The sequence below is a fragment of the Triturus cristatus genome, chromosome 8 (genome assembly GCF_964204655.1).
Source record: "Triturus cristatus chromosome 8, aTriCri1.1, whole genome shotgun sequence".
Lineage (NCBI taxonomy): Eukaryota > Metazoa > Chordata > Amphibia > Caudata > Salamandridae > Triturus > Triturus cristatus.
Window position 1 is genome coordinate 252334670 of NC_140591.1, and position 24768 is coordinate 252359437.

The 24768-nt window shown below is 43.1% G+C and overlaps 1 protein-coding gene across 1 annotated transcript in view; it reads left to right on the forward strand.

Moving 5' to 3' along the window:
• The window catches only part of DYNC2H1 (dynein cytoplasmic 2 heavy chain 1), a 1714832-nt gene that overhangs the window by 438361 nt on the left and 1251703 nt on the right, over window positions 1–24768 (forward strand). Inside the window, exons 26-28 of the mRNA XM_085621461.1 lie at window positions 11129–11511; window positions 12037–12169; window positions 12261–12378. Of these exons, the coding sequence (XP_085477587.1) occupies window positions 11129–11511; window positions 12037–12169; window positions 12261–12378 (634 nt within the window). The remainder of the gene's footprint in view (window positions 1–11128; window positions 11512–12036; window positions 12170–12260; window positions 12379–24768) is intronic.

The following is a 24768-nucleotide window of genomic DNA, read 5'->3' on the forward strand; positions in this document are numbered from 1 at the left end:
AATGAGTTTCCCGCTTTCTGGGGTCTGCGTGAATGGATTGCCTGAGGGATTTGAAGTATCATCGTCCCCAGCTCTAAATTGGGCCGAGTAAAATGATACCCAATCCTCGAGTGGCACATTATTTCCGGGTGTGGAAGAGTCAATGTTTTTGCCCCATTTAACCAACTCCCAAAACCTTTTCTGGTTATTAGAGGATGATGCCTCTAAAAGATCTGACCAGAACTCATCCTCCCACTCCCTTTTGGCTTTGCTAAGGGTTTTTTTGTAATGGAGTCTAGCAGTTCTCACTTTGACCATGTCCCGAAATTTAATGGCAGAGATGAGAGCTGTATGTGCCTCTCTACAGTCCTTGTTATACCATTTTTGGGGCAAGGGATTAGTTTTAGTAACAACTTTCCTATATGGTTTGGATAGCATTGATTTTAAGCTGTCGAAGCACTTAATATGAACACCCATCACACTATTTGCAGCTCCAATCTCTACCCCCGACATATCTATTTGCAACATTTCATTGAGTGCATTTCCTACTACAGCATTAATATTATTTAATAAGCATTCATCTTCTATAACCTGTGACCACTTCAATCTCCTCCTATCATTAGTAAGTAGGACATCCCCTGTATAAGTTGCAGATGGTTCCTCCCTTCTACTTAAATCCGGTGTCTTCATCGATAGGGACAGTGGGTTATGATCGCTTTCCGGGCGCTCTAAAACTACCATATCAATTAAGAGAGCCCAATGCTCCATGTCCAGTAAAATATAATCAATGCAGCTTTGCCTATGGCCATTATCAAAAGTGCTTTTTCCCTTCGCATCAGAGGCAGAGCGGCCATTACATGCCCTAAACCCATTTTGTAAGCAAAAGGCCGTCCAAGACACTGCAGCCTCTGTAGCTTTAGCCATCTTCTCCACTTGTAAGTCTGGAATACCCCAAGCAGAATCATCTGCCATAGTCCATGTGTCTCCCATATCTAGCACAGGTTCTATAGTACAATTTAGGTCCCCAGCAATGATGGTAGTAATACCTCCGACCATTTTCGTTATCATGTGATCAACAAGGTTCAACAGGGGTGGGCATCGACCGCCAGAAAGGCCTCTAACATAGATGTTAATGATATTCATAGCTAGCTTGTTCCCTTTGTTCAAAACAATGGATAACAGATCCTGATTCTCCACTGGGAACTCTGTTGGATAAAAGCCCAGGGAATGTTTCACCCAGATTAACAGGCCACCTGCGGCCCGCCCTTTACCTCCTTTAATTGCGGGTTTGAAAAAGTTAGAATAGCCCAGCTTATGGACAGGTTCCGTTGCCCATGTTTCCTGCAGCAGGATAATATCGTAGTTGTCCATAAAACTTGACCAATCCGCAGACACAAGGCGTGCCTTAATACCCGCTATATTCCAGGACAAAATTTTTAGATGGTCATTCAAATTGCCTGGCAACAAATAGTGTAAGTGCTGTACAGATCCATGAGCAGCCCCTGTACTATCATTATCCACTAGATGCTCAACACAGTCTACCGGGGCAATGATTTTCTCCTCGATCTGGGACCCCTGGATAACTACGTGTGGTCTAGGGCTGTTTGGCAGATATGTTCGGCCTCCCTCCCCGTCAACTAGATTGGTCGGTAGAATTAGGCATACCACATTATAATCACTGGGGACTTGGGCTATCACACTACCAGTCGGAGACTCGCTAAAGGGTTTGTTAAGTCAATCTATAGCTTCCAAGTCAGAAAGGGGGCCAAAATGATTAAAGAGAAAGGGGCGCTGGCAGTCAATCGGGGTCAATGCCATGGGATGTCTTGCAGCAGGACCTTTACGGAACAGAGGATAAGATTGGGAGGGTATATGCCTGCGCGGGTAGAAGTAGGATAAATCTAATGTTTGTACATCCCCCTGCCTTGCAAATCTGGGTACTCGTTTAATAGCATCTACTACCCATGAGTCTTTGAACGATATAAGGATACAGTCTCCTTCTAGATCTTTAGCCTCAGGCCCCACCCAATCAACTCTCCTCACATACAATATCTCTGTAGGAGTGGAGGGGGGTAGCGGACGATTTTTGTTCAGCCAAAAGGTGACTTTATTACGAAGGTCACCATATGATTCCCTAAATCCTGGTTTTAATGGTGCTACGCCTGTCAAGACGATGGTGTGTAGAGCCGCTTCAGGTGGAAGATCAACACTGGGGATGTTCGGCCTTTTACGCCCCCCCTCCCTGCGACTGGTAGAAGCAATATTTTGAGTTCTTGAAGAGATTGGTGAAGGACAATTTATATTAGATTGTATTTGAGGACCCATGTGTTGACGCCCAACCATATTTTGTTTAGCCTCTATTTTCGTTTGGGGCTTTAATGTCTGAGTCTGAGAACTAACACCTGGTTTAAAAGAGATGGTAGAAGAGGTATTGGTTTTTTGACCCCCTTTAGCTATGGTGTTATTTATTCCTGTCATTTTATTGAGGGAATTTTTGCCGTTTTCCATATTTTTACTAATAATCTTATTAGGTGCCTTACTTGGTGCTGGTACATTAACAGTGCCCTTATTATTTAAGCCACACAATGCTTGCAGCATCGCGTGGTTTGATTGGATCAGACCCTCCATACTATCGATCTTTGAGGTCATGAGCCTAGTCTGCTCCAAGACTGGTAAAAGTAGTGTTTTAAACATGGCCTCCATTTTTGCCAGCAGAGCCTCATCACTATTGAGGCACATGGGACATGTGGTGGAGGAACCCAAAGCCAAAAGTGAGGGGCATAGCATATTATTATTGTTAGGCACCGAAGGTTTTAGCAAGCTTAATTGCGGCTCGGGCCCCTGGCGCCATTCCCCTTGAACTGTATTTGCTTTATTGGATGTCATATTTCTTTCCCCTGACATTCTAGAATCCCGTTTTCTCTTTTTAGTATTGGGGGCAGAGTTGGATATAGGTGAATTAGCCTTTACAACAGGATTAGAGATATTGGATTGATTAAGAAGAGGAGTTCCGGATAATTGACTAAAATCCTGCTCCTCATTAATCACAGAGACATTATCCTCCATCCCAATCTCCTGCGTATCTTTAGAGTCGTTAATACTAAGCCTTTTTTCCATTATTTTGTCTCTTGTGGACAGGCTATCCCCAATATTTTCTATATGAACTATTGCGTCCGTGGAGATTGTATGGACACAATTAAAGGCAGCATGGGGTACAGATGGTACAGGGGAGACAGATGTAGCTAAAGCCCCCAGCGAGGATCGTTTTCCACTAATCAGATCTATTGAGAGCCTTTTCTCAACCATGGCAATTTCCTTTTCTAAGATGCCAGTTGCCCGGGTGATAAAAGCGTCCAAGGGGCCAGAAACGACGCCATTAGATGTATTAATTTGTACAGTACGTACCTTCCCTGATCTTAATGGCATTTTTGGGTGGTCTTCAGAACGTCCAGAGGGAGTGGGCCTGGGCCGGACTCTGCCGTACTCGAACGGCCTCAAACGGCCCGCTCTTTGCCCGGTCTTCGCCCCGGCCGTTGCCCCGCGCGCGTCCCGCGTGCGCGTTGTCCACAAAAGCTATGAAGGAAAAAACAAGAGGAGGGGGCGGGAAGAGGACCAGCTGCGGCCGATCCACGCCGCTAGGAATGCTGGTCCTCGCAGTCCCGCCTCTACCCCTGTTGACCAAATGACAGCTTGCAAGGGGCGCGTTGGTGCTCAAAGCACATGAAGGGAGGCAGAAAGGATGTTCCCCAGAGAGAGTCTAAGCCTACGAGCGGCACCCGCGAAGCGGGGGCCGCGAGGCGTGGCAAAGTGGCCAGAGAGCAACAACACAGGAACAGCGCTTCTTTTGCAGGAAGGGTCCCAAGGCTCACTCACTCCACACAGTTTTTGAAGAGGAGGAGGAGGGGGCGGGAAGAGGACCAGCTGCGGCCGATCCACGCCGCTAGGAATGCTGGTCCTCGCAGTCCCGCCTCTACCCCTGTTGACCAAATGACAGCTTGCAAGGGGCGCGTTGGTGCTCAAAGCACATGAAGGGAGGCAGAAAGGATGTTCCCCAGAGAGAGTCTAAGCCTACGAGCGGCTCCCGCGAAGCGGGGGCCGCGAGGCGTGGCAAAGTGGCCAGAGAGCAACAACACAGGAACAGCGCTTCTTTTGCAGGAAGGGTCCCAAGGCTCACTCACTCCACACAGTTTTTGAAGAGGAGGAGGAGGGGGCGGGAAGAGGACCAGCTGCGGCCGATCCACGCCGCTAGGAATGCTGGTCCTCGCAGTCCCGCCTCTACCCCTGTTGACCAAATGACAGCTTGCAAGGGGCGCGTTGGTGCTCAAAGCACATGAAGGGAGGCAGAAAGGATGTTCCCCAGAGAGAGTCTAAGCCTACGAGCGGCTCCCGCGAAGCGGGGGCCGCGAGGCGTGGCAAAGTGGCCAGAGAGCAACAACACAGGAACAGCGCTTCTTTTGCAGGAAGGGTCCCACGATTTCACAGTTTGAACCCAAAAAGAGCATTGTCCTTCTACCTTGATCGAATGATAGAGCTCCGAGTGGATGACCAACTCTTTGTGGTGTATGTCGGAGCGAAGAAGGAAAAGGTAATACAGCAACAGATCATTCCTCAATGGATCATGCGCTGCACTAAGATCTGCTACACAATGGCTAAGAAGCAACCCCCTGAGAGTTTGCAAACTCTTCCCACCAGAGCCAAGCCTGTGACCACTGTGATACCATGCGGAATTCCAGCCATGGACATCTGACAGGCAGCAACATGGGCTTCTCTACACACCTTCACGAAGCATTACTGCCTGGATAGTCAGCTCCATTAGGAGGGGCTCTTTGCTTGTTTGGTCTGGCAGGACTTTCTACTTTGAAACCGTTTTGCAGACCCACCTCTGGGGAATTATTGCTTACCTGCCTATTCTAAGGCAAGGAATCTGCGGCTAGAAGGCTTTATCAGATGAACAAGTTACTTCCCTTTGTAACGCCTTATCTGGTAGAGACTCTATCTGAAGTTTCTTATGACCCACCCATCCTCCCAGGTCTGCAAACTAATTTCTAAGGACAGGGTTTTCCCATTTCAGTGCCCTAGTGTTCCACAACAGTGGTCAGTGTTCTTTGTGGCTCTGTGCTCCTGGTGAGGAAAGTTGTGAAAAGAAACTGATGGCAGTGTACTGTGGTGGCACCTACAGTTGGTCAGATGATCTGTTGGCCGACTATTTGACAGTATCTTGTAAGTTTTTTGGATGATATTATTAACAGTTATCTCCACTTGTACAAAATGTTATTTGGCCTCAGTCGTGGCTGGTAGGAGGCGGGGTGCAGGGGAAGGTGGGAGGGAAATAAAGAAATAATAAAGCTGTTGCAAGTCGCCGCCTCTCCTCTGCAGGTCAGGAACCAAGAACAGGAAGCACCCAGGCTTCCAGACCCCCTAACCAATCACGACACTGCTGATAGCAGTGTTGTGATTGGTCTGAGTGCCGTGATTCAGCGGTCAGAGAGAGAGTGGGAGCCTGGGCATGTTCTCCACCTAGGTAGTAATGCAGCCTGGGTGGGGAACAGGAAAGTGCGCATGACTGTTTGGCCGGCCCCACAGGCCCGCCCAAACAGCCATGTGCACTTTAGGTGTAGCAGAAGCAGCCATTTCTCCTCCCTGAGATGTGAGAAGCTCATCCCCGCCATGCCCTAACCTGGTGCTGCGGCAACTGCAATACCAAAAATAAAATGATAACGCTCCGTTATTAAGATTTTTTTTTCTTTTCCACTGCTTTATAGCAGTGAGGCGACGCTCCTGCGCCTTAGCAAACCAGCTGCCACTGTTTGGCTTAAAAAATAAGTCTTAAGTAAATTTGTCATCAAGTTCATTTGTATTAATTAGCTAGTCTATAGTTCTCATGTGTTTTTGGGATACCTGAGCAATCACTTGGATGCCGGATTAAAGGATATCTAGCTTGATGTATTTTTAATCTCGAACTCATTGTTTAGGTTTTACCACTTGGTGGCCTCTAGGAGTAATTATAGAAGAGGCACGCTGTACAGAGCAAGGAATGATCTGACCAGTCATCAAGAGGTGGAGAATCTGCCTAAACTGATCCTTTACTAGCAAGAAGTCAGGAATAGCATGTCTCTCTATGTGGGGTGGCAGAGCCGTATGTAAGGTTATTGCTAAGTTAATATGTAGTCCTTCCTGAGATGAAAACTCTGGTCTTTCTAGTGCAATTTAAAGTCTCTGAGAAAGAAGTGATTAAAAGGTGATATTTATTTTTTCCAACAAAGGTTAATATAATTTTATTGTCTGTCAGACGATGATAAATAGGGTGTAGTTTCATGAGGATAGCCTTCTAATTTAATTTCCAGTTAGACTCACTGTAAAGTAGGAAAATTATTTCAGTAATATATTTATGGATAATTATGACACATCCACCTGTTTTCTCCCTTCAATCAATTTGAATGATTAAATGGTTTTGAGGTACCAGCAGGCCAATCAAATGGTTGTAAGGAATCACTGAGCCAAGTTTTTGTTTATGCTATCTCAAAGTAAATTCCTGAGACCAGGTCATTGCCCACTGTACAATGAAGTTATCATGGATTCAAGTTATTTTCTCAATCTTGTAGTTAACGTTCTCACTACATTATCTGTAGCTCTGTGTTACTTTTTGGCATCTAAACTTTTCCCATCAGACACTTTGAACTGACATTTGCATTTGTCAAAAGTTTTAATTGTGTTCCCTGTAAACATGTCTGACATAACGCAGCAGCCCACCTGACCCATGAAGCATCTCCTTAAAAGCAAGCATGGAATTGAAATAGGTTGTAATGGATAGATGTCAGTGAAGACCTGAGGCAAGTCAGGGACTTCTTAACGACCATTGAATACCAAACATCCAGGAAGGTGCTAGTGGCGTGACTACTGTAGAAATTGCATAGCCTAGGCATGCTGGGTATCCAGAGCATTTCCCATAATGCACTTCTTGCCACTGCCCGGTCCATGTGAGCCCGCTGTGTATTGGACTTCCATTGACCATACTCCCATTACTTGAAGTTGTAAGGCTTTCACCATTTCTTTCTGCCTACCTTAACTAAGGATGTTGCCAATTATGGTGCCCAGCATAAATTGTATCATATTTTTAGGTCTTCTAGCACTTTCCCTCTGTTATGGATAGGGCCTGGAAACTATACAATTAATTGCGTATGAGATTAATGGATTGAAACATGCCCCAAACATGAAATGTTTGTGCCACTTAGTCAAATAATTTCTATTGGCTCTGAACATGTTTCCAATAGGATGTGTCGGAGTCAGTGCCCAGGAACTTAACTTACTTCAAAGGGGCCTCCCCTGTCTCAGGGAGATGTCAGATAACACCTGCACAGGCCCCTTCTTTTATACCCCCACTCAGACAGGCACCAACTCCAATAGGGCGGCAGCTGTCCCTAGAACTGGCTTGAAGGGACAGAGAAGGGGCTGCTCATTTCCTTGACCACACCTCTGGGGTAGGCACGCGCGGATCTGCACGAGTGGAGAAGGGTCTCACTATTTTTGATTTAGGTAGAGAGGCACACTGCGCAGGAAATGCTATAACAGTGGGTAGAGTATCCTCAGGAAACCCTTACCACATTGGTTAGGGAGCATCCAGGAGTCACCTCCACCTATAATCTGATGCCAGGCACAAATGTGGCATCCACAGTATCCTCCTCAGAACATTACTGTATCTGAGGAAGATAACTGAACCTGCTAGCTGAGACCTGAAAAGTGCCCTGAACGACTGAACAACTGTACCTAGGACAAAACCAACAACTTCACAAAGACTTCGTTTGAGAGCTGTCTGACCTCATGGAATCTTCCTGGGCCCACGGCCTGCTGCCTGACTTTGGACTTCCATTTTTTATACTAGGCCTCAAGGTAAACCTTCCGACCAAGTTGAACCTGGCACCTGCATCCAACCACTCTCCATCGCGTTCAGCCTCAAACTGCCTTATTATATTTTTGTCATTTTGATGTCATTCTATGTATTAATATTTACTCTATTTTTCTAAATTAGAATGGGATTTTTTTGCCTTGTATTTTGTCTTTTTTACTGTTTTGGTACTGCCTAAATACTTAGCATATTTCCTCTAATTTAAGCCTGTCTGCTCTGTCCCACAGCACCCATGGCTTTGAGCTCAAAATAGTTGTGCAGTTTACCAGTTTAGGGGTTAATGTGTAGCAAATATTTGTTACATTTCACATAGAAATAATGTGGACTGGTTACCTTATCTACCTTCAGGCTTGTAATAACTAATGTTGTCTTTTTCATTCACTATCTGGACTGCAAGAGGTTGTCCAGATCTACCAAAACGGTCAGGAACTTGAGCTAGTTTAATAAGTCACCTACTCAGTTTCAACCCCTTTAATATGGAGTTTGATAACATTTCTTAATCCGCTCTGCGTTGTGTTTCACCTTGTACATAGTGTCTCTTCCTCCTCCATTGAGGGCTTTAATGTAACTCCTTTTAATTTTGTCCTTCGGCCTTTGGGCAGGTAATCATTGCACTTTATTCTCCTTTGAACAACATTTCTGCCTCAATGCCATAGGGGACCTCAGAACTATAATGCTCAGCAGTTTTTTACTCTCAGTACTGCCCTATTGTTTTTCACATTATCCTTTTGGCGGTGTAATATTTATAAACCTGAGCGCACACGTCTTGGGCACTGATGAGACTGACAAAGAGTAGGTTAAATTTCAATTAGGAATGTATTAAGTTGTATTTCCTAATATGACAAGTATAGTACCCTGTCAAGCCGGTCCGCGTAAGGAAAGAGCATGTCGCCCCCTGGTTTAATGACTCTTTGATTTCGGCAAGAAATCCTTGTAAGGTATTGGAAGGCTCTTGGCAGAAGTCATATGATCCTCAAATAAAATCTCCATATAGAACGGCTCTATTGATGCGTCCAATGACCACTGTGAGAAGTTGGCAGAATATTTTATTGGCAAAATGGAAGCCATTTATTCCAAATTTGTCCCTAATGCTATTGTCACCAAGTCTGACAACTACACTAAGACCATCCCACCCTTGCTCTGCCTTTTCCCCCAGTTGCACCTTAATGAGCTATTTAATCTGTGTAACAAATTTAAATCTGGTTCACTCGCTGATCCTTCTCAATCACACACATTTCTTAAAATCTAGAGGTTTTTTTTTCTCCCACCTAGTTTTGAGTTGATCAATCTTTCCCTGTCACCTGCCGGCATGATTGGTCCCTGGAAGCATGCCAAGGTTATCCCCTTGCTGAAAGCACTTGCTCTGGATGCTTTCAAACCAGAGAATTTCTGCACAATCTATCTCCTGCCTTTTCTTGCTAGGGTCACAGAGACACATGACACCAGATTCTGGACATCTCTCAGAATGGTTTTAGACCATTACACAGCACAAAACTGGCTCTTCTTGCAGTTACCGAGCAACTCCACTGCACATTAGATGAGGGCAGGTCTTCTGCCCTGATCCTGCTTGACTTAAGTGCTGCTTTCAACACTGTGTCTCATTAAAGTTTGCTTCAGCACCTTCAGGGGATTGGTATATGTGGGCCTGCCTTAGCCTGGTTCGTCTCCTATCTTTCGAACTGCTCTTTTCAGGTTATTTCCCCTTCATACTGCTCTAATTTGCACTCTCTGCAGAACAGCATTCCCTAGGGTTCCACTCTGAACCGAAATTTGTTTAATATCTACATCAACATTTGACTCGGTGTCCAACGCTAATGACACCCAACTTCTCCTCTCCTTCTTCAGCAACCCCAAGTCCAAGATGGCTAATTTCAAAGGGGAATGGTAGCCATTGCAGAGTGGATGGAGGCTAACTGTCTGCAACTAAACACAAGCAAAACTGAGATTCTCCTTCCAGGGAAAGATAGCGAATCTTAGGCGGGAACGGGGGGGGGGGGGGAGGGGGGGTTCTTTGGTGACCTCCCTCACTTAGCCTCCCTCCTTGTCCCAAGCTGGTGATCAAAGACCTAGGTGTTTGGTTGGACAATGCTTTAACTTTTGAATCACAGGTGAAATCTGTGGAAAGCGCGTGTTTTGGAATTGTGCGTGGCCTTAAACCCATTTTTTGGTTCTTTGATCCTTCCATTCGACAAGTAAGTCACTCAAGCAGCCAGCCTTTCCTGGTTGGATTGCTCTTATATCCTCTACCTGGGAACCAACAGGGCTGTGATCCGCAGACTCCAGCGGGCTCAAAACGCCACGGCCAGGCTGCTGTTCTCTCTTCCAAACCATTCTCCTTTCTACAGTCTTATTCACAAACTGCACTGGCTCCCTGTGGAGAAGCTTGTGCTTTAAGACCTTGTGCACCACTCATAAGATCTATTTTTCCCAGAGGGCCCACATCTTGTCCAATCTAGTGTCCCCTTATCTTCCCTCGCGGCCACTACATTCAGCCAATCAGAATCTGGCCTCTATTTCTCGTGTTAAGAGTCAGCGCTTGAGGATGCTTCTTCTGTGCTAAGGCCCCTACCATTTGACACACTCTCTATGTCTGTTAGGAGTGTCCAGAACCACTGTTCCTTCAGGAAAACTCTGAAGACATGTTTGTTCTCTTCTGCGGCACTCTGTGATAGGTCACTCGTGGCAGTTAGCTTTTCTAGGATTGGCGCTGGGACACTCCATCACTGGAGTAGCCAAGCGATTTACAAATTGTTTGACATAACATGACAATTTACTCATTCCCACAGCTTCAGTAGGTTTTGCATGTTTGCAGCCCTTGTATACATAAAAATGGCAAAAGGGAAGTTGTTTTGCGTAACAAAGCTGACACCAAGGTATTAGTACTAAGGATTGCATTCTGGTTCAGTGTTTCAACATCCTGATGTTCATTTAATGTCCTCAGGTGCCAGTGTCACCCTCAACAAGATGTAATTCTATTTATGTGACTCCATGTGATTCCATGCTTGAAAATGAGTAGTCTGATCATATGAATTCAATACATTTTAAAAATGTAGACTGTCATTCTCTATCTGTTGGCTGTACTTTGTTTGACCACCTAAAAAGTGACATTGTTGATCTCAAATATTCATATAATATTTTTGTGCATCTCAATATTACCATGAAGGTAGCGTGGTATGATAAATGGTGCTGTGCAATATGTTGAAGGAAATTTAATTGACATTTGTAATCTGGTTTTGTTTCAAACAGGATTTGAACAGTCGAGCTCAGGGTGAAATAACAATCCGAGAGGCATTAAGGGAGCTGGATTTGTGGGGTGCTGCTGCAATCTTTACATTAACAGAATACGAAGATAGTCAGTCCAGAACTATCAAGCTGATAAAGGACTGGAAAGACATTGTGAATCAAGTTGGGGACAATCGCTGCCTCCTGCAGTCTTTAAAGGATTCACCATACTACAAGGGGTTTGAGGATAAAGTGTCTATCTGGGAAAGGAAGCTTGCTGATTTGGATGAGTACTTGCAGAATCTGAACCAGATTCAAAGAAAATGGGTATATTTAGAACCTATTTTTGGTCGTGGTGCACTCCCTAGAGAACAAGCACGCTTTACCAGAGTTGACGAAGATTTCAGGTACATTCTTCCTTGTATTCTGCTTTCCTTTATAAAATGTTTGCTTTATATATGTATAAACTGTATTTGGTATTAAAACTCTAACTTTATAACTTTGCCTTTATACACTATCAGACCTTTCCTTTTTTCTTTTTTTTTAAACATTGTGAAAAGATCAATTCCCTTTGCATTCTCTTCATATATATCATGTCCCTGTGTAGTATTTTGCTTTTATGATTAGCCATGTAGGTTTAGGAATAGTAATAACTGAAGCTGGCTGGGACATTGGTGAGGGGATGATATGCGGTTGGGTTGTAGTAGTTTGGGTTTACTCGTCCAGGTCTGCTGTTCTTTAATCAAGGAAGTCTGTCTCGAAATTCATTTAAACGACTGAAACTTTACTTTTCTTTATGTGCAACCTGTCATGTCATTTTTGTTTAATTTACTGAAATCCTTTGATGCTACAGAAGCCTATGCTCTTCCTGGATGTATAAACCAATAATATTATATGGACCCCATGAAACCTTTTTGTTTCTCATGTTTTAGGTCAATCATGTCTGATATTAAAAGGGACAACAGAGTAACATCATTGACTTCCCGGGCAGGAATAAGGCATGCCTTGATTACCATTCTCGATCAGCTTCAGCGATGCCAAAAATCTCTTAATGAATTCCTTGAGGTATATCTTGTTTCTCTTTGTAGATAAAGCGCAACAGTAGTATTTGGTTCTAGTACAATAAATATATTTTTGAAATGTGTTCTTCCAACAGGAAAAGCGGTCTGCATTCCCTAGATTCTATTTCATTGGTGATGACGACCTGCTGGAAATTTTGGGACAGTCTACTAACCCAGCAGTCATTCAGTCCCACCTTAAGAAACTTTTTGCAGGTACAATATATTATATTTGGTATATGACACAAAATCCTTGTCAAATCTGTTATTAACTTTTTGTAAATGCTCCTAGACTCCAAAGCTGCTACATTATTTTTGGCAATTCTTATGTCCCTGCTTCATGAGCTTGGTTATCATCAGGAAATTAGACACATGTTTTAATACTGGGATTACAGGCTTCCATATATTAAACCATCCTTACATTACCATTGATGTGTCTAATGACCATGGGTATTTCACATATTTTTAAAGTCAATTGGTTATTGTAGCAACACAAATTGCAGAGTATATTGAAATTCTTTCTTTGCTTAGTTTGAAAATGTTGATTTTTTCACTAGGAATAACATTTTTATTATGTTGTCCTCAATATTTTCATCTGGTTGTGAAATCTTATTCAGTTGGAGCCTTTCTATGTCAAAAGATGTGGTAACTTCACATATTTTAATTAGCCTATAGCCTTGCACTCCTCTGTATACTTGGCCTCTCATTCTCCGTGGTGAGGAATGACCAACGTACATTTCCTTTTAGCAGTTGGTTTCAAAACTGCTTGTTTGCTGCCTTTCCTCTACTGTTTTAGGTCCGACTTTAGCCAAGACCTCTTTATTTAACAAAATACACATATAATATACTTATTTAAAGGTCCTTTCAGCCAGCTGTATTCATCCATTGGTCTGATGGTGTGTCATTCACATTTTGCTTCCACCCACTAGAGCATACAGCAGGGGCGGGGGTCAGCCCACTTTAGCCAATGGATAGGTTCACTTTGAATGACTGCATTTTGCTCTTTCACAAGGTTGACATCCCCAAACAAGGTCGTTTTTTCAGTGCCAGTGTTTTTGTTTCCTCTTTATTGCTCTGGTGTTGTCTTTATGTTTAGTGTGTGATAAGATAACCCAACGCCTTCTGCCCGCTCTTCTATGTGGAACACAAGGCACATTCCAGCTTTATCAGTTCCTATCTCCTGCTAATGGTGTTGTAATTTCCTTTTGGAGCGGTCTTTGGGTTTTTTTCCGGACTGCTTTTGGTTCTCAGCATACCAAATTCCATTTAAAACAGTGTTAATGAAGTTGTCATGTTTTTACTAAGCAGTTCTGCTTATATAGACATTTAACTATTTTATTACCAATATTCTATATTCTTGTACTATCTATCTATCTATCTATCTATCTATCTATCTATCTATCTATCTATCTATCTATCTATCTATCTATCTATCTATCTATCTATCTATCTATCTATCTATCTATCTATCTATCTATCTATCTATCTATCTATCTATCTATCTATCTATCTATCTATCTATCTATCTATCTATCTATCTATCTACCTATCTACCTATCTATCTACCTATCTATCAATCAATCTATCAATGTATCTAGCCATCTTTGTAACTCTATTTGTCCATCTAAGTTTGCAACCATGACTGTGTGTTTGTTCATACCTCTACCTTTGCAACCCTATCTATCTGTCCATCTACCTTTGCAACCCTATTTATTTGTCTATCTACCTTTGCAACTCTATCTATATTTTATATTCTGTTTGTCTGTGCAAGCCTCTCTGCCTGTCTGTGCAGACCTTTGTCTGTTCAAACATCTGTCTGTTTGTGCAAGCCTTTCAGTCTGTCTGTGCAAACCTCTGTCTGTCTGTGCAAGCCTCTGTTTGTCTGCCTGTTTGTCTCTCTGTGGAAGCTCTTCTGTCTGTCTAAGCCTCTCTGTCTGTGCAAGCCTGTATATTCAAGTCACTCTAGTGTAAGCCTGTCTATTTAAGTCTCTATCTGTCTGTCTGTGCAAGCCAGTCTACCAGTGGAAGCTTCTCTGTCTGTGCAAGCCTGTCTGCTTGTGCAAGCCTCTCTGTCTGATATGCAAGTCCCTCTGTGGAAGCTTCTCTTTCTGTCTGTCTGTGCAAGCCTTACTGTATGTGCAAGCGCTTCTTTGTCTGTGCAAGCCTGTTTTTCTGTAAGAAAATGTTACAAAAAAGCATTAGCAAAGCAAGAGTCTGGCAGCCAACAGAAAACTCATTGTTTTTTTTTAGGACTGGCGTTAGCCAAGACCTTTTGATTTTCTACATTTATGTGTATAACATAGTTACTTAGAGAGGTTTTCAGACAGATTCCATCCATTACAGATTTCAAATTGTTTTCCAGCCACTGCAGCATGCATCGTGGGGCAGTGGGTTAGCTCACTTAAGCCACAGGTTGGTTTCACTTTGAGTTACAGCATACTGTTCTTTCACTAGGAAGCATTAAAAAAAGTGATGGATGGAATGCTTGAATTAATCTCAGTCACTGGCAATTACTAGGGTCCACATCCCAGTCCATCTATATTCTGCACAACATGCCACCTCAGTTTGGGCCCAGCCATATGCACATCATCCTTGACCCTGCTTTAATGAGAACAGTCCAGGTCAGGTCCTCCCTGAAATGGAACACAAGCAACCCAGGACCGCTTTAGCCCTGATTAGTGCTCATCAGTCTGGTATAGCTTTCACAAGGAGCACATCCAAAGTAGTCCTCTTTGGCTTCCAGGACTACTATAGTAATGTGTGCTTCTTTTTAAAACCCAAAAATATTTTGTAGCCATTTTTTAGATGGATAGTCTGGTGGCTACCCCAACAGTAAGGTTTTCAAAAACTAAGACAGAACAAAACAAGAATTGCGAAAGCCAAAAGGCTGGCGGCCAACACCAGACCTATTGGCTTTGCCACTGCTAGTTTGCTTCATACCTTTTCAGTATTTTGACATCTGCATTTTCCATACTACGGGGCATATGTATGAAGCCCATTTCCCGTTCGCAAACAGACCGATTCTCAGAATCGGCTCGTTTGCGAACGGGAAAAAGCCTTTGGGGATGTATCATCCCAAAAAGCCCTCGCAAAATAGGGAATCGCAAAATTTACGATTCCTTATTTTGCGAAAGCATTTAAGGAATCCCAAATTGCGATTTCTTAAATGCTATGTAAAAAGCACCCAAGTTGTGCGATTTTTCCTTAAGAAATCGCAAATTACTACCAACTTCAAGTTGGTGGTAATTTGCGATTTCTTTGAAAAATAATTTTTTTTGCATTTTTCAAAGTGCCATGTGGCTCACATACATGCCGTTAGGGCATGTATGGGTGCCACATGTGCACACATGCAAATTTTGCGATTCCCTATTTTGCGAGGGCCTTTTGGGATGATACAGCCCAAAAGGCCTTTTCCCGTTCGCAAACGGGCCGATTCTGAGAATCGGCACATTTGCGAATGGGAAATGGACTTCATACATATGCCCCTTAATATATTAGGGGCCTCATGTAGGAAGCCAAATACCGGTCGGTAACGGCCGAAATTCGGTAAATATCCCGTTACCGACCGGTATTTAGGCATTTGCGATGTAGGGGGCTGATTTTCTGGATTCTGTATTTACCGAATCGGAAATTAAGAAATCGGTAAAATACCGATTCGGTAAATACCGAATCCAGAAATGCAATGTAGGGAGCACTCTAAAGAGTGAAAATTAGTATTAATAATTCGTTATTTACCACCAAATACAGGTTGGTGATAAATAACGAATACCTTGCAAAAAGCAATATTTTGCAGATTCAAGAGTGCCATGTGGCAGACATACATGCCCTTTGGGCATGTATGTGCGCCACATGTGCACCCATGCAAGATTCAGGGGTGCAACAGGGTGTCAATGTGACACCCTGCCACCCTTGTATATGCTCCCCCCATTACCGAATCGGTATTTACCGAATCGGTAATGAGGCATACCTTCCCATTGATTCCTATGGGAATCAATGGGAAGGTATGCCTCATTCCCGAATCAGTAAATACCGATTCATAATTACCGAATTTTTCCGATTCGGTAAACTTTACCGAATCATTACCTACATCACATTTACCGATTCATAAATACCGAATCGGTAAAATTCGGTATTTATGAATCGGTAAATGTGAGGCTACCTACATATGGCCCCAAATGTTTTGTTCTCAGAGATTTACCTTCATACAAACCGTGTGAACATTTCTCAGTTTCTTCTGTGGCATGTTTTGTTCTTTTTTTGTTCAATTTCTGTTACTGTTACATTTTTTAAATGTTTTAGATTGCATCCTTCTGCAGAAAGTAGCACGATTCTACAGACAGATCAAATGTACACCCATGTTCTCATCATCTATCGCAATCATAGATTATTTAATCATGTGTCTCCAGAATTATTATCAGGACGTAATATGCTTTGCTAGAATTACACAGGGATCTCACCAAAGTGAGTAAATTCACAGGTAAGCCAAAGAAGGTTATCCCGTCTGCAAGAGAAGCTTGTATTGATCCTCAATTGATGCAACCATGTATTGCAAAAGGAAACTGCTATAGGCTTAGAACCATCATGGGCCGAGCCTCCAAGCACTAGTAGTGTGCATGATCTGACCCCATACCTACACCTTGTTCCTATGTTAACAATATTGTCTGTACCTGTGGTCAGTGACTGCATTCAGGTGCAATGTTATACATCCCTCTGTACACAAGCCCCTGCCCACTACAGATCCAGAACAACAAGGTGATGGATGGACTGTTTGAATTAATCTCAGCCACTGCTGGTCACTCGAATCATATACCAGTTCATCCTTTTTGACCCACCATGCCATCTCAGTTCAGACCCAGCCAGATGCAAATCAGTCATGACCCTGCTCCTCATGGAAATAGTCCAGCCCGAACTGCCAGGCTTGGTCCTCCCTGAACTGGAACACAAGTTTCCTGAACTGGAACACAAGTTTCTGGTTCCGCACTAGTTAGGGCACTTCGGCCAGGTATACCTTTGTTTCAGTGGCACAGTGAGCCCTGGACCAAAGTCTGGGCATACCCAGCACACTTAAGGTGTAAAATACAAAAGCAACAAGATGATGGATGGAATGCTTGAATTAATCTCAGTCAGTGGCTGAGATGCGGCCCAGAGTAATTACCAGTGGCTGAGATTAATTCAAGCATTTCATCCATTACTTTTTGTATACTTTATTATGTCATCCTAAGTTGGAAGGGTATGCTCAGACGTGGATCGCGTGCTCACTGTGTTACTGGAAACAAGCTATACCAGGCTAAAATGACCATAACAAAGGTGGAACTGGTCCTGGATTGCTTGTGTTACAGTTCAGGGCAGACCTGGCCTGGCAGTTCAAGCTGGACTGTTCCCATTAGAGCAGGCTCAAGATTGATTTTCCATAAAGTTCGGTCCAAACTGAGGATAACAATGGATTGGGATGCGCCCCAGAGTACTTACCAGTGGCTGAGATTAATTCAAGCATACCATCCATCACTTTTTGTATACTTTATCACTTCTGGTTAGAGGTCGAAGGGGGCAGGAGAACAATGTTCCCAAGCTTCATCAATTTGATCAAAACTATTCCCATACTTTTTAATTAAAAAAATAACCGTTCCTGAATGGTTGCGTTGCCACAAGTTCAAAGGGGAAAAGAAGGGTCTTCTTTACTGTGAAGTGAGAGAAAAGAGAGGGAACTAAACAGGAAACAAGTATTCTCGCTAGGGTGCTTGCTACCGGAAAGAAATGTAAATGTGTGCAAATGGTTAATTTCCAAATCTGAAGCCTGCTTAAAGCACATTATGGGTTTTAATTGACTGATAGAATCTAGTATTTGTCATTTTAAAGGAAATTTATAAAAAAAAGGTTTGCACTAGCTTCAATCAGCTTATTACTAAAAACATAAACAGCATTTTTAAAGCACTGTAAACATTAAACAAAATATTTTTGCACATTTTGCTATAGCTTTTGTGCAACCTATCTTATTCTGTGTGTAATACATGTTTTAAACTTAGGGCCTCATTTAAAGTTTGGCGGATGGGTTACTCCATCACAAACATGACAGATATCCCGTCCGCCATATTACAAGCGCCATTGGATATAATGCACTTGTAATCAGGCAAACTGAATATCCATCACTTTGTGATGGAGTACCCCATCTGCCAAACTGTAAATCGGGCCTTTAGTGCACTCAGAGACATTTTAAGGCATGGGCAAAGTAGGCCCTGGCCCAGGGCCTCAACCTTTCAGGGTGCCTCTGCTCTGCAGTGAGTCTTGCCCTGATGATTTTCAATGATTCTCAAACACATTGTTTTAAACACCATTTTCCTTTAATTTAATTTTAAGGTTGGTGAAGTGGGGGAGTCTATTACACACATTTTGTAGAGAAATGTTTGTTTTTCAAAACTATCCAAAATCCAGCCATAGGGTCCCTAACTACTCACCTTTGTGTGTTTCTTGCCTCTCATGGGCTTCTCCATCCTTGGGTAACCGTCTCGCTTTGGGACTTACCTCTTATACCACTGTCTTAGTATATGGTTTGCCCACACTATAGGGCCCCATGTGTTTCGCTATGCTTCCTACCGGTTTCTAAAGTATTTCTTGTGTGTATTTGATATTTATGGGTAGGAGATGTACCAAGTTAGTTATTCGGTATAATAAATACTGCTGTATTTTTGTAAACACTTGTGTGCTTCTTTCTTGTGTGAAAGCTTGCTGACTGACTAAGTGGTAAATGTACCCACTGTACTCCCTCCTGAATAAGCCGTAGCCGCTTGCCACAGCTACCCCTTGAGACCTTTGGTTATCAGGGACCTAAGCACTATCACAAAGGGTTGCCTGGATTGAGCGCACGGTTCCTTCACCATAGTAGGACACTATATACTGAGCCAGCCTCCTACAAACAGTCCTACCAGTAAAATGCGTTTGCCAAATATGCATTTAAGTTGCATTTATTTTTCACTGGAGGTTTGTGCTTTGTGTGTGTTATATTTATATACAGTTACATGTAGGTCAAAGGCTAGCAAACTATTTACAGTCTATGTTTTTCCACAGTATTGTATTTTTCATAGATTCACATGCTTGAAACTTCCTAGTCGTCATGGTGAGGGTCCCATGGTAACAGTAATATAAGCAGTGCTAATGCAGTTGCATTAAGAATCACATTGAAAACAATAGACATCTTTAGCCAATTCACATTGTTTTAATACATCCAAACCCCAACCAATAAGCGCAGAGACCCTGAAGCACTCCTCCCCAGCGATGCCACCATACCTAGAGATTTCTTACTGCATGTTGTGTGTTAAGGAGTTTCCTTGAGCTCTGCTCAGTCACAGTGTTACTGCTGTCAACTTTTGTCCTGCTAGCTCTTAAAACTGCTTCTGAACTTCCAAGCAACATCTAAGGTACAGTTTCTGTGGGATTATTCCCCTGTTTGGCCATGTCTAAGGGATCCAAAAAAGGCTTTTCAAGTCTTGTTAATCCTGTTGGAGATCTATACTCTTCTCTTTGAACCCTCACAATGAATGTTTGTACTACCTTTACCTTCAGCACAAACCCAAAGAGTGCAAGTAATGTCACACTTTTTCAGCCAAAATACTGAAGATCAGGGAGGCCAAGCTTCTTCTCTGGTTCCAGAAAAAAAGATCAGTCTGAGTCTTGAGTGCAAAGAAAGAGGACCCTCTTCACCCAAAAAAGTGTAAAAAGGAGCGCTCTTCCTCCATAGCAGGGATACCAGTGTTAAGATGCCGAAAGGTAAGGAGCCTGCTAAGTCTTCTTCTTCTCACAGATCTCCTGCTTCACCTGCATCTGTTGCTGATGCACCTTTCATGGAACTTTCAATGAAGAAAGTCCGTTCGTCGACGGATCCATTGGCAACGACTATCCGTTGAAGGTCGTTTCGTTAGTGAGAATGGTGTCAGCACATGTCTCCCCTTCAGTCCCAGTGACTATGGCGGCATCTACTATTTCGACGATCAGGACAACGATGACCCCATCTTCATCATCGATGGAGACTTTGGCGACAACTTCATCGTCATCGATGACGGTAGGAGTTTCGATGTCAACTCTTTTGACTTCCTCCACTCCAACTCTGCTGCCTCTGTCGACGAATATTCCATCCAGGGCAATGTCATAGACCATCCCGTCGGTGGCACTGTCGTCAACGTTGTTGACAATCGTAAAAGGCATTGTTTTTATAACTGAAGAGGGCATTCTATTGCCTGCTCATCATGACATTTAAAAAATGTTTCTCCTTTACCCCCAGTGCACCTGCTGGAGATGCAGGAATCAGGTAATGATGTCTCTTTGGCCCTGCATACAGCCCTTCACAACTAATTGTCGAGTTTCAAGAAAAAGAGGATAAGGATACTGAATAAGGCCCTTCTGCATATCTAAAAGGTGATTTCTCTTAATGCCAGGAGCTGGCTCAAAGATATGACACTTTTCAGGAGCGCTACCCCTAAGAAGAACCAGAGGAAGAACAGCATTATGGCCAGAGGGTCTCTGTTGCGGTCTCTTATATCATTAGTCACCGATTTGCTCATGATTAAGGGCTGCTATTAAAGGTTGCCTGAGGCCAGCATCCATATGCAGCATTCAAGCACTTCAACTTACCACTGTATGATCTATCCCCATCGTGGAATATATCTGGCAGGGGGGGTTGAAGTTAATGAAGATGCCTGCTTCAGTGGCTGCTGTGGTTCGAAAACTAGATAGAAAAAATATAAGGCCCCTGACAACATGCCAACTTGTCTTATAGGCCAACCTCTCCAGGACTCTGTTATAATGCAGGCAGCCTACGAGGGTCAGAAAATGAGTCCACCTCTTGCTCGGCCCCTCCAGAAAAGGAGGGTAGAAGGTTGGCTAATATCGGCAAGCGCTTCTCAGCTATGGCACCAACATTGATTACGGCTTCCATGGCGCTGGCCATTTTGTGGAGACAGGACCGTCAGATGTGGTCTGACATGTTGGCATTTCTGGACTTTCTCCCAGAAGACAGGAAAAAGGATGCAAACGAGATACTGCTGGAAGAAGAGAAGGACTCCTTGGAGATCAGCAAATGGGTGTTGGACATAAGCCAGCACAGTCACACATGGGAGTTTGTTAAAAAAAAGCCTCCCAATTTTCCATCACGCAAAACATTGCATTGTCTTCTATCTCTGCGGAATCAGGACATTCATTTACTTCTCTCCAAACATGGAGGAAGTCCAAAGTATAAAAACCACATGGGGTTCTTCTCCAACTTTTTCCTTACCAAAAAGAAGTCAGGAAAATGGAGACAAGTGATAGATTTTAAGCTCTTGAACAGATTTATCAAGAAACAACATTTCAGGATACTATCCTTACAGATTCTGCAACTCGTGGACATTCCTTGACCTTCTAAATGCATATTTCCATATCCCCATCCCCGTGAAGCATCAACATTTCCTGCAGTTTGAGGTGGCGCGGTGCCATTACCAATTCAAAGTGCTTCTTTTTGGGCTGTGTTTGAGGGTCTTCACCAAATGCATAGCCCCAGTAGCAGACTGCCTGAGTAGAGCAGTGCACCAGATCTTGCTGTACCGGGACGACTGGCTAATAAAAGGACCCACTTCTCACTCTGCAAGACAATCGACTGGGGCCAGTCTGAGGCTATTCAGAACTCCAGGCCTCAAGCTTAAAAGAGAAAAGTTGTCCATAATCCCATTCAGGTCAGCTGTTTTCCTGGGAGCAATTTTGGATATGAAGGTTGCCAAGGCGTTTCTAACAGCAGAGAGGATTCATCGTCTCAAGTCAATAACAGCTTCCCTTTCCGCAAGAAGGTTCACCTCTGTCTGGAAGTACAAGTCATTGTTGGGAATGATGTCATCTTGCATCCCATTGATTCCAAACTTTTGTCTATTCATGCAGCCATTGCAAGATCAACTAGACAAACAATGGGTTCAGTGTCTGGTCACCTTCGAGGACACACTTTCAATTCCCTCAACAATGAAGCTAGCGATGTCTTGGTTGATTAACACAGATAGTAGCTCTAAAGTTCTCTCATTTGTTCCTGTCCATATAGTTATGACAAGAGATGCCTTCTTGGAAGGCTTGACGGTTAACCTGTAGGATTTGGAGATTCATGGAAAATGGACCACTCAGGAGGCATCATCACATATAAACCTTCTAGAGCAGTAAATGGTCTTCCTAGGATCTCCAGGCTTTCCTTCCCAGGCTCTGCAACTCTTCAGTCTTGGTGAGAACAGACAATACTACAACAATGTTTATCTCACCAAACGGGGGGAACACAATAACAGATTCTGTCAGCTCAGGCTTAACAAATCTGGGAATGGTTACTCACCAACAACATCACCATGAAGACAGAGCATGTCTCAGTGGTAGAGAATGAAAGGGTGGATTCTCTAAGCAGGGCAGACAAACAGTTCCATGAGTTGGAACTCAATGAGTGTCATTTAACGCCGGTGTATCAACATTTGGTTTGCCAAACTTGGATTTCTTTGCTACTGTTCACAACGAGAAATGCAGGCTGTATGCCTGCAATCTGGGTCCTGGTAAAAGGCAGTTCACCTAGCATGGACGGGGATGTTTGCGTATGCTTTCCCTCCTTACCCGCCCATCTCCAGGTCATTCGCAAAATGAAGCAGGAACCTTGTCGTCTTCTACTCATAGCTCCAGTGTGGCTAAAGCAGAACTGGTTCACCGAGCTTCTTCGCCTGTCAGAGTGCACACTCATTCCAGTCCAACTCCAACAGGATTCTACGGCATGCTCATGCAACCCCCCCTAAGGCTCACCACTTTCATACCTTTCTTTTCCTTTATTGACACTCCTGCTCGAAATCTGATATACGGTAGCTCTTCAGAGGATGAGTGCTTCAGGGTCTGTGCTCTGATTGGTTGAAGTTTGGCTGCATTAAAACAATGTGAATTAGCTAAAGATGTCTATTGTGTTCAATATAATTCTTAATGCTAATGTATTAGCACTGCTTATATTACCGTTACAGGGAGACTCCCACCATGAAGACAAGGAAGGTTCAAGCATGTGAATCTATGAAAGTTATCAATACTGGAGAACCAAAGTGTACAGGTAAGTAACATGTTCTTTTTTCTAGGCACTCGCTGGCCACTTCCCCATCGTACTCAGGATCACAGTTCCTATCCTTTTTATGCTCTTTGAGCACTGCTTAAGATAATGTGTTTGCGGTACTGCTCGGGGCAGAAAGGAATCAGCACTGCTCTGTAGAAGGCAGGACTGCCCTGGATCAACCAAGTTTCAGCATTAGCCTTCAACAGGACCAGTGGGTCTTTGGCTGAATCTCTATCAAAAGAGGTAAATTCTATGTTCTTCTAATCACCTAAACTGAATTCCTGGTGATAGTACTTTCAGTACTCTGGTTCCATCTGTGTTTAAGGGATGTGTTCCCATCTCAAGACTAAACTCAGAGCAGAGAAAGAGAAAAATAGTGATCTAGTACAAGCAAGGTATGTAGCAGGAACATATACTCTGTCACCCATCACAGGGAAAAAAATGACAGATTAGATTCATTAATGAAAGAGGTAGTGAAAGTGAAACCCATCCCTGGTGCGCCTTTTACTCGGCAACAATTGTAGCACAAGAGGGCCTTCTCATTCAGTGCAGACGGTAGGGCCAACTTGCTAGTTTTGACTTTAATTCCAGAACTGAACTTCTCATGTGGACAGGTATGATTGTTTTGGACAAAAGGAAGCTACAAGGACTGAGAGGATATCTTTAATCAAACTCATTGTTTGAAGGCAATTCCTTAGTTTTTCTTAATGCACTACTTCAAGTGTATACATTTTAACATGCACTCTTGAAGGCTTTCAACAAAAATGATATGTCTTCCTATGCATTTGAACTTTTTGGACAGGTAGGCCCAGCAGCCTTCTTAATCACCTATCTACACTGCACAAGGCATGGTGTAATTAATGTCTCTCAAAATTCAAGCCACCAAAATATCTACCAGTTTCACTGGACTTTGGCAATGAAATCCTTACCAAGTGAATCTAATTTGAGGGTTTCTTGTGTACTTTGCCATACATTATTGTAGTTACATGTAGTAACGATAGGCTATCCTCTTTGACACTATAACTTCACAGCTAGTTCTGTGGAATCTCAAGGTCTAGCTTTTGACCATATTAATATTTGGTCATTGGGTTACTTGTTTGGCCGCTGCACAGAACATTAGAGATCTACGCTATGCGTATATGAAAAGCAACTTAGCAACTGAACTAGACTATAGGACAGCTGATTGCAACTTTTGTCCTTCAGGCACTACCTTTGACTCCCAGCTGGCAAATTTGTTTTCTGTTCCTCCCTCTTCTTCTCTTGTTAGATGACCTGAGGAATATATAGGGGATGACAATGAAGATTGCAAGTAAGATAAAGACTCAAGCTGTAGTAATGCCTTCTACTGTGTTCTTCTGTTTAAGCTTGTAGAAGCCTTAAGTAGACTTTGCTAGAAAAATTTGCTGTTTCTGGTATTTTTCCAGGTGTGCGCCAACACACCCAAGACACTTTGTCAGTACTGGATGTTGAGAGTCATGGAAAAAGTACTGATGTGCATTTTATTTGAACCTGACAATCAGTACAAAACTCCT